The sequence below is a fragment of the Oreochromis aureus genome, linkage group 14 (genome assembly GCF_013358895.1).
Source record: "Oreochromis aureus strain Israel breed Guangdong linkage group 14, ZZ_aureus, whole genome shotgun sequence".
NCBI lineage: Eukaryota > Metazoa > Chordata > Actinopteri > Cichliformes > Cichlidae > Oreochromis > Oreochromis aureus.
Window position 1 is genome coordinate 9915564 of NC_052955.1, and position 11371 is coordinate 9926934.

Below are 11371 nucleotides of genomic sequence, written 5' to 3' on the forward strand. Positions count from 1 at the left end.
TTTTGACTCGGTGCATGCCCTCTCTCATCCGGCGTCCGGGCCTCGGTCAAGCTGGTCAGCGCCAGGTTCGTTTGGCGGGCCTTCGCAAGACGGTGAAAGAATGGGCGGCGGTTTGTGTCCCATGCCAACGCTCAAAAATCACCGGCACACGCAGGCACCCTCGAACCTTTCCGTATCCCGGTCGGCGTTTCGATCACGTTCATGTGGACCTGGTTGGTCCCTTGCCGCGATCACAGGGTTTCACGCACCTTTGACTGTGGTGGACCGCTAACCAGGTGGCGGAGGTGGTGCCACTGGCGTCCACGACAGCGGCGGCGGTGGCCAGAGCGTTTTTTGTCGGCGTGGGTTTCCCGTTTGGTCCCCTGCTGACATTACCTCGGACAGGGGCCCACAGTTTGTTTCTGAGCTTTGGTCTGCTATGGCTGACGGCCTGGGGTCAAGGTCCACCGCACCACAGCATACCACCCGCAAGCTAACGGGATGTGCTGACGGTTTCACCGGTCTCTTAAGGCGGCGCTCCGGGCTTCCTTAACAGGTGGCGACTGGGTCGACCGTCTTCCGTGGGTTTTGCTGGGATTGCGTAAGCGCGGTTAAAAAGACCTCGGGGTTTCCCGGCTGAACTGGTCTCGGCCAGCCCCTCCGGTCCCGGGAATTCTTGCCTGAGCCCTCCCCATGTTTTGATCCTCTTTGTTGCCTTTTTCGCCCCGAAGGCTCGTTTCCTGTTCCTGGTCCCGTGCACCACTGCCTGCCTGACACTTTTGTTCGAGTTCGTTGGACTCTGCTCGTTTCGTTTTCGTCCAGGCACGATGCCCATAGGACTCGCTGCGTCCCCCATATGGACGGGCCGTACAGGGTTCTTAAACCAGGCAACAAACATTTCATTTTGGACTTTGGCGGTCGGCAGGAGGTTGTCTCTGTTGACAGACTTAAGCCTGCACATGTTATGCAAGGCGATCAGGTGGTCCCGGCCCAGGCCCCTCGTCGCGGCCGCCCACCTGCCACCGGGCTGATGGATTCTGTTTTTCCCCAGGGTGATCCACAATCACCGGAGTCCAAGTCGTCTGCAGCTTTTTCTGACCGCCAGTGCCAGCCTCGCTTCCGGGCTGGGTTGCCCTCTGTCAGTTCCCCACCCCGGTTCAGCCGTTCCGGCCGTTTGCTTAGGCCCCGGGTCCTGGACTAGTTCTGCTGGGTGTTCGGGGGGGCATGTGTGTGGTGGACCACTAGAGGGCTCCACTCACACCCAGTGTTGAGGAAGTGTGTTCTTCTGTTTTGTGGCGCGATATGTGCAGTTGATGTTGGAGACAAATAAAGAAGGAGTGTGAACTGAGAGCTCTGTGTCGTGATGCTTACCTCCACAGTACGACTAAAAAAAAAATATTTGGTCGGACCGGTGCTTAGCGATTCTGATGCGTCGGGTCAGCGCTGTGTTTCCGTCTTTTTGCGCTGATTCTGAGCTGCAGGTTTTGTCTCTCCAACCAAAATTCGCCGAGCCAGCAGCAAAAGAAGCAGCAAACTACGCTTCACATTTGATCAATGTCGTCATGAATTCCATCTGAGTTTTGCTGTTTTGCTTCCACTACGATAAAAATCACACTTCATGCACAGCTCTCTCTCTCTCTCTCTCTCTCTCTCTCTCTCTCTCTCTGTACTTCAAGAACAGTTTCCCGTCTCAAATCTCTGTTTTCTGCATTATTCATTCGCTTATTACCCACCAGTCTACCGTTGTTTACAGCGCTTTTCGGCCGCTGTCTTTTCTTTTCTTTTTCTTTTTTCACTTAAATGACCTCGGACAAGAAAGCCTAATTTCTGCTGTTCAATACTGAAGAAATTTAAACTTCTTAAAATTATGCAAAATTGCAGAATATTGCAAAATATTTTTAAGGTTATCTGCTATAAAACGCCAGACCAGGAAAGTCTCCTTCATGTTTTTCTGTGGTTTATTCTCAGTTACTTTGACACAAAGGCATCTGCTGTGATGTTCACAATTCTGATGAAGTCTCATGTATATCAGTACTGATAAATGATCAGAATTATAATATTTCTGACTGTCTGAGGCTAAATTGAATCGAATCAGGACTTTGAGAACCGGAATCGAATAGATTATAGAAATCAGTGATGATACCCAGCCCTAGTGATCAGCCTAGGCCTGACAGAAGTGGATGTAGCTGTGGGTAATAAGAAAAGATGAAAAGAACTATTGATAACTTTTGTGTTAAGTTAAGGACTGATCCATCTAAAATTCATAGCCAGCTCTGACACGGTGCCATCAATCTTTGAATGCTGAAAAAACAGCAAAGTATCCAGAAAACACATCATATGCTGCAATAAATGCACTGCCCAAGTGTGCCCTCTCCCCACTGCCTTTCAGCAGCAGGCAGCAGCAAACAGGTCGTCAGAGGAGCCAAGATGATGATTAAGTTTAACATTTTCTACAATATTGACAAAGCAATTTAAGCACAAGTTTGTTAGTTAATAATTTAGAAATGAATATTGTCTGTATGGACTTCCCCAAAGAAAGTGCACATGTAAAACTGCGGTGTTAAGCGATGCAGTTGAAAAATTTGAGTGCGCCTAATTTTTGTGCGGGTACGCCTAAATTTTTAAAGTTAGGCGTACCGGTGCGCCCATGTCAAAAAGTTAGTCTAGAGCCCTGAGAAGGCCAGCATCCTGTGAGTATTAGCTCTCTAAAACTAAAGACACTGAGTAATATGCCTTCTCGAGCCAGGCTGTTCTATTTTGTGAGCATACAACAAGACAACATAATTTCAAGAACTCATAATAGTTTTTTTTCTTGTCATACCTATTTTTGTTATTACATAATTTAAAACAGATTATATTCCAAATTCTTCCTCCATGCTAAGAAGTGACCGATGAATGTAATATTAAATAATAATCTTGAATGAATGCCATTTTGTTTTTAAATAATTTTTAACTGCATTTTTTGACAAACAGTTCAATGGTTTTATTCTATAGTTGCAGTAGAAAAATTTGTTGTTATGAGAAACAAAGAAATTGAATAAAAAAAATGAAGAATTAAATAGAAAAAATAAGAAAACACGTGGATACTGAATTAAATAGACACTGAGTGAAGTTTTTTTAATCATTTGTGCATTTATTCTTTTATTTTGACAGCTGTGACTGTAGAGAAGTTGTAAAGTTGTGAAAAAAAATATATATTTTGGAAAGATAAAAATGAATGTACATCCTTTTAATAAACAAGAAGCAAGTAAGAAGCATTTTAGATTTGGTAGGGCCACAAATACATGAAATGGAAAAACTGCGTGAGATACTGTGAGTTCAATGCATGGGCTTTTTTATCAATATAGAACTACTTTTGCACTCCAACGGTAACTTGACTGATCTCAGCAGTGATTTCTAGAGTCAATAGAAGCAATTAACATATTTAGTCACATGCTGGGAAACTCTTACAAATATTTTTAAGAGAGTGTTGGCCCATATCAAGGAACCTATTTTACTGAACATCAAATATATGCCACATTTCTTCACAAAAAAGAGCAAGGGCTCCTTACTTCAGTTCAAGAATATTTTTACCTCTGTGTTAGAATTACATAAATTAAGGCCTGAGAAAAAACATGTTACTTATGAGTTACTAATAGCTGCGACCTGTGGTTTTCGTGGAACGGTTCTTCTGCAGAATTGTTTCAACAAGCTGTCTCTCATGTCTTTTGCTCTTAAGCAGTAGATGAGTGGATTGATCATTGGTGGGGCAAGGCTGTACAGCATGATGATCACTATTCGCACATCAGCACTAAATGTAATGCCAACATTGCTGGCTAAATATACAAAACATCTGGGTAAATAATAAAGGGAGATTATGATCAGCTGAGTACTACAAGTGGACAATGATTTCAGGCGGCCTTGCACATTTGCTATCTTATACACTGCTATAATTATAGAGCAGTATGAGAAAATGATAAATGCCAGAGGCCCCAGTAGTGTAACCATTGCAAATACAAAAGCAGGAATGGCATAAGGGGCCCTGTCAGTGCATGCCAGGACTGTTATACCAATATGGTCACAGAAGCAGTGAGTGATTATGTTTGAGGCACAGTAAGGAAGAGGATATGCTCTAAGAACTGACATTAAAGGGGATGCCTTGGCAATAATCCATGAAGTAATACTAAGAATTAAAATATTAGATTTTGTAAGAACACGTGAATATCTGAGAGGAAGGCAGATAGCCAAGTACCTATCTAAAGCCATCTGAAAGAGAATATAAGAATTGACTGAACCAAGATAGTGAACAAAGTACATTTGGATAAAACAGGCAGTAAATGAAATGCTTCCTGACTGAAACCAATATCTGCTTATGATCTTAGGTAAAGTGGTTGTGCTAAAGAGAATATCACATACACTCAGATTTAAAATGATATAATACATTGGCTTATGGAGGCTGCGGTTGGTTGCAATTAAAAAAATAACTGTAACATTTGCTATCATCGTTACCAAATATACAAAAAACAATAGAGCTGAGACAAGACCATAGTACTCCTGATGAAGTCCAGGAAATCCAGTAAGGATAAACTCAGTCACACTGCTATGATTTCTCTCAGGCATGATGAAACAAGAATTTGAGTAAAACACTGTTAAACATACAATGCTTGAGAAACCACCATTAAGCCTTATCAGTTACACTATTAAATTTACAATACAGTACAGCATTAACTCAAATATTTAATCCAACTAATTCTTATTGTTATTATTTTTAAATTCTTTTTCAATTCTTTTTCTTTATCAAAGTCTTTAGATCTAATCATGTTTGCATATGAAAAATAAATATTCCGTTTTATTGTAAATCTTTAACTATGCACATAAACATAAGGATGAGAAAGACTTAATTAGCTCAGTTCATATGTACCTTTCTCATACAGGATGGGAGAAAGCTCAGCTGTCTTGCCTGCTGATTCTCTGCTTAAAAAGACTTCTTGTGTGGGATCATGATGGTGGTGTTCTATAGGTTCACTTTATATTCTCTGTGGATCAAGCCAAGCCTACTTTATTTATAAAGCACTCACACTGAACACTGACCAAAGTGCTGAAAATAAAATAATAAAAAAATAAAAATACATAAAATCAAATACAATGACAGTAAACAATATCCAACACCAGCATCAGAAAGACAATAAAATCCAAATAAAACTGGCCTTTCTATATGGCATTAAAAGCCAAACCAAAAGGGTGCGTCTTCAGACCAGAATGAAAGATATCAAGTTGGAAAGACTTTGTAATTTGTAATGGCAGTGTGTTCCAGAATTTGGGAGCCAGAACTGCAAAAGCCCGATCCCACCGGAGCTTCTGATGTGTCCTCAGCACATCCAACAGCAACTGGTCAGCTGATCTGAGAGACCAAGAAGGGGTGTGCAGGTGCAGTAGCTCAGACAGATAGTGTTGGGCAAGACCATTTAAGTCTTTAAAACCAAATAAAAGAATTATAAAATCTGTACCATACTCGGCACAGATGTTTCTGTATACTATTCTGGCCTCTTGGTTAACCTAGGAATCCCAAAAGCACATGGGAACCACAAAGAGATGGGTAAGAAACCCACAACCACCAAATCCTTGCAGAAGGTCAAGCAAGTCCTGAGTAGTCAGCTGAATGGTAAGAATAAGATCCAAGTAATCAATACCTACATCCAGTGGCGGTCCTAGCCTGTTTGGCGCCCAGGCGAACACTCCTCTGCCCCCCACACACACACACACAAAACACATTAAGGATTATACATTAACATAAAACTGTTGTCGGAACCATACTGACACACACACACACACACACATATGAAGAGAGAGATAGTATGCATTGTATGCAAACAGCTACCAAACAGCCATCATAATTCATCATACAATGAGAACAGGACAAATCAAAATCAATAATTGACAATGACTCATTAATATTAAAATCTGTAACATAATGTATTGTTTGGAGTTTAGTCTGTTACTGTTACTATTTTTACCATTTCTTATTGGAGCAACTGTAATCCACATTATTTCCTTAGGGATTAATAAAGTATGATTCTGATTGTTTCAGGATGACCTGCCATTATCCAATCACACATCTGCTTATCTGTATCTTTTGCTCGTTTCTCCTCCTCTTCTTTTCTATTTTTTCTAAAGTGAGCATCTGATGGCTTTGAACTTTTCTTGTCCATCTTCCATTAGTTTTAATTTTGCACTCCAGTATGAACACAAATCCCCCAACCCGAGGATCACCACAACATAACCTAATAGACCTACACCTTAGTTCACAGATTCGCTTTGTCTAAGGTGTATTTCTGGGATTTCACACAACCCAGGATTCAAATCATGAATACATAATGGGCTTGGATTTACATCATTATGAATGAAATGTGCTCTATTTGGAAGCAGCCGGCCCCTCCCCTTTCGACGGGTTGTGTGTGAGACTTTAAATCATCAAACTGTAAATTATAAATTTTAAATTGTCATTGATCCATTTACCCCAAGTCCTAAAGTGTATATTTATTTTCTTACTCTTCTTATATATATTGTTTGTTTACTTGCACTGCTGTAACTGGAGCCTTGTCGTCTCGTCTCTCTATATACTGGACTGTATGTAGCGGAGATGACAATAAAGTTTACTTTGACTTCAGCAGCGAGCAGGCGCACCGAGGGCTCTCGCGCTCACTTTTCGCGTATTGAATTTCGAAAAAACACCGGTGCACATTATAAGTCTGTATCATAATGTCTGGTGTTTGTTGGTTTGTTGTTTTGTTTTTATTTTGTTTTATTTTGCGAGTTGATTATTAGATGCCGCTCCAGCCAGCCAGAGAATCCCCCGCCGCGCCGCCCTCTCCTCCCTGTGCTGCAAGCAGCAGGCGCACCTCGCAAACGGAGGGCGCCTTTACTCCCAGCAAATGGGCGATAGAAAACCGCTCGGTGCCTATGCCATTCCCAATATGCGCTGGCATGACGTCGGGGGCTGCATGAGTACGAGCAATTGTTTTTTGTTTTTTGGGGGGTTTTTTGCCGATGCCCGTGATGCCGCCGCCCCGGGCAACCGCCCGTGTCGCCCGTATCAAAAACCGCTACTGCCTACATCCTGCCGGTGATCAGGTTCCATGCTGGCATAATAAACCGGCCAAAGGAGATAAAAGCCACTGACATTAAGTCAATGAAGCTTGGATTTTAACCCAAATCCAGCACCACGAGACTGTACACTAAGCAGAAGGAAGGAGGCCAAGGACTGGTGAGTGTTAAATCCACTGTCTATGATGAGACAACAAACATCCATGAGTACATCAGGAAGATGGCCACAACTGACCATGTACGTACTAAATACCTCAGGCAGCAGAAACCTGAGAAAGAAGAGAAACAACAATGAGAAGAACCATCGAAGAAGGACAGGCCCCTGTACCGAATGTACCACGGGGAGGTATAAGACGTGGCTGACATCCAGATATCCTACCAGTGGCTGAACAAATCTGGACTGAAAGACAGCACAGAGGCACTAATCATGGCAGCACAGGAACAAGCTCTCAGCACAAGATCAATTGAGGCTGGGGTTTAACACACAAGGCAAGACTTTAGGTGCAGGCTGTGTAAAGATGCCCCAGAGACAATCCAGCACATAACAGCAGGGTACAAAATGCTAGCAGGCAGTGCATACATGGAATACCATAACCAAGTGGCCGACATAGTATAAAGGAACATCTGCTGAGTTTGGCCTGGACTTCCAGTGGTCAAATTGGGACACGCCTTGTAGGGTGGTTGAGAATGAACGAGCTTAGATACTGTGGGACTTCCAGATACATGCAGACAAACTGGTGATGGCTAACCAACCAGACATAGCAGTGGTGGACAAGCAGAGGAAGACAGCAAAATTTTAAATTATTTTCTTTCTTTCTTTATTTTTACATACAACATCTGTTCTTGTCCTGCTAGACCTTAGTGCAGCGTTCGATACTTTTGACCATAATATTCTTTTAGCACGATTAGAACATGGTGTAGATATTTCAGGTACTGCGCTGCAGTGGTTTGTATCATATCTATCCAACAGACTCCAATTTGTGCATGTAAATGGAGAGTCCTCTCCACACACTAAGGTCAATTATGGTGTTCCACAGGGTTCAGTGCTAGGACCAATTCTGTTTACATTATACACGCTTCCCTTAGGCAGTATCATTAGAAAACATAGCATACATTTTCACTGCTATGCTGATGACACCCTGCTCTATCTGTCCATGAAGCCAGATAACACACACCAATTAGTTAAACTGCAGGAATGTCTTAAAGACATAAAGACCTGGATGGCCGCTAACTTTCTGCTTCTTAATTCAGATAAAACTGAGGATAAAACTGAGGTCATTGTACTCGGCCCTGAAAATCTTAGAAATATGGTATCTAACCAGATTCTTACTCTGGATGGCATTACCTTGGCCTCCAGTAACACTGTGAGGAACCTTGGAGTCATTTTTGACCAAGACATGTCCTTCAATGCACATATTAAACAAATATGTAAGACTGCTTTCTTCCACTTGCGCAACATCTCTAAAATTAGAAATATCCTGTCTCAGAGTGACGCTGAAAGACTAGTTGATGCATTTATTACTTCTAGCCTGGACTACTGTAATTCATTATTATCAGGATGTCCTAAAAACTCCCTGAAAAGCCTTCAGTTAATCCAAAATGCTGCAGCAAGAGTACTGACAGGGACTAGAAAGACAGAGCATATTTCTCCTGTTTTGGCTTCCCTTCATTGGCTCCCTGTTAAATCCAGAATTGAATTCAAAATCCTGCTCCTCACATACAAGGTCTTAAATAATCAGGCCCCATCTTATCTTAATGACCTTGTAGCACCATATCACCCTATTAGAGCACTTCGCTCTCGCATTGCAGGCTTACTTGTTGTTCCAAGAGTATTTAAAAGTAGAATGGGAGGGAGAGCCTTCAGTTTTTCCTTTCCAGTCACCTTTCTCACTCACTATGTGTTAATAGACCTCTCTGCATTGAATCATATCTATTATTAATCTCTGTCTCTCTTTCACAGCATGTCTTTCATCCTGTTTTCCTTCTCTCACCCCAACCGGTCGCAGCAGATGGCCGCGCCTCCTGAGCCTGGTTCTGCCGGAGGTTTCTTCCTGTTAAAGGGAGTTTTTCCTTCCCACTGTCGCCAAAGTGCTTGCTCATAAGGGGTCATATGATTGTTGGGTTTTTCTCTGTATCTACTGTACAATATAAAGCACCTTGAGGCGACTGCTGTTGTGATTTGGCGCTATATAAATAAAATTTAATTGAAAATTAATTTGAATTGAACAACGCAATCAATTTATTCTATAGTATTACACCTCTTATACACCCATTTCTTCTCATCAAGAAAAATAAAGAATCCAAAAAATAAAAATAAATAGACATCTTGGTAAATGGGCACTTAATTATCTCTTTTACTGCTGTGACAGTACAAATCTTGTTGCATGTTTGGACATTTACAAAAAAAATCTGTCCTCAATCTCTATCCTCAAAAAAAGTACTTTATTTAAGTAACAGTCCAATTCCATTTTATTTATAAAGTGCCAAGTCACAACAGTCGCCTAAAGGCTCTTTAACAAGTAGCAGGTAAGACAAAATTTTGATCTGATTGGGCCACAACTATACACAAAATGGGAAAACTGTGCGAGAGTTTGAGGTTTGTTTTTTTGTTTTTGTTTTTTTCTTTTAAATTAGAACTCTCTTTGTGCTTCCATAAAAAACTTTATATATCTCTGCCGAAATATCAGGGGTCAAAAGAAGATATAAAGATATACGGTTACATGCCAGGAAATGCTTGCTAGTGGTTTTATGTCGTCTTCCTCTGTAACCTGCAAGAAAGAGCACTGGATCTCAAGTATATTGATTTTTTTTTCTCCAGCAACCCATGTTCTTTTTCATTCAACACAAGAATCCAAATGACTTAAACCCTGTTTAAAAGACATGTTACTTATGAGTTACTAATAGCTGCGACCTGAGCTTTTCGTGGAATGGTTCTTCCGCAGATATGTTTCAACAAGCTGTCTCTCATGTCTTTTGCTCTTAAGCAGTATATGAGTGGATTGATCATTGGTGGGGCAAGGCTGTACAGCATGATGATCACTATTCGCACATCAGCACTAAATGTAATGCCAACATTGCTGGCTAAATATACAAAACATCTGGGTAAATAATAAAGGGAGATTATGATCAGCTGAGTACTACAAGTGGACAATGATTTCAGGCGGCCTTGCACATTTGCTATCTTATACACTGCTATAATTATAGAGCAGTATGAGAAAATGATAAATGCCAGAGGCCCCAGTAGTGTAACCATTGCTCCTGCAAAGGCAGGGATGGAATAAGGGGCCCTTTCAGTGCACGCCAGAACTGTTATACCAATATGGTCACAGAAGCAGTGAGTGATTATGTTTGAGGCACAGTAAGGAAGAGGATATGCTCTAATAACTAACATAAGATTGAATGTCTTGGCAGCAATCCATGCAGTAATACTAAGAATTAAAATATTAGATTTTGTAAGAACACGTGAATATCTGAGAGGATGGCAGATAGCCAAATACCTATCTAAAGCCATCTGAAAGAGAATATAAGAATTAACTGTACCGAGATAGTGAACAAAGTACATTTGGATAAAACAGGCAGTAAATGAAATGCTTCCTGACTGAAACCAATATCTGCTTATGATCTTAGGTAAAGTGGTTGTGCTAAAGAGAATATCACATACACTCAGATTTAAAATGATATAATACATTGGCTTATGGAGGCTGCGGTTGGTTGCAAATAAAAAAATAACTGTAACATTTGCTATCATAGTTATCAAATATACAAAAAACAACACAGCTGAGACAAGACCATAGTACTCCTGATGAAGTCCAGGGAATCCAGTAAGGATGAACTCAGTCAGAGCGCTATAATTTCTCTCAGGCATGATGAAACAGAAATTTGGTTAAAACATTGGTAAACATAAAATACTCTGGATAAAGCAGTTAAACCTCATCAATTACATGATGTTAAATTTACAATACAGTACAGCATTAACTCAAATGTTTAATCCAACTATTTGTTAATATTTTTAAATAATGTTTCATTTCTAGTTTCTTCTACAAAAGCCTTTAGATCTAATCATGTTTGCATATGAAAAATAGACATTTCATTTTATGGTAAATCTTTAACTATGTACATTAAGATGAAGATGAGAAAGACTTTAATTAGCTCAGTTTATTAGAATATGTACCTTTCTAATACAGGATGGGAGAAATTGCTGCTGTCTTGCCTGCTGATTCTCTGCTTAAAACACTTCTTGCAGTGTGGGATCATGATGAAAGTGTGTTATAGATCCTCTTTGTATTCTCTGGGGATCAAGCCAAACCTA

General features: G+C 40.8%; 2 protein-coding genes across 2 annotated transcripts; both read right to left on the reverse strand.

The window, feature by feature from the left end:
* Positions 1-3600: 3600 nt before the first annotated feature.
* Positions 3601-4578, reverse strand: LOC116310873 (olfactory receptor 1-like). Its single transcript, XM_031727797.2, has one exon. It carries the CDS (start codon positions 4576-4578, stop codon positions 3601-3603), a length of 978 nt encoding a protein of 325 aa, XP_031583657.2.
* A 5371-nt stretch (positions 4579-9949) lies between these two features.
* Positions 9950-10927, reverse strand: LOC120432809 (olfactory receptor 2AT4-like). Its single transcript, XM_039598016.1, has one exon. It carries the CDS (start codon positions 10925-10927, stop codon positions 9950-9952), a length of 978 nt encoding a protein of 325 aa, XP_039453950.1.
* Between the last annotated feature and the right edge of the window lie 444 nt (positions 10928-11371).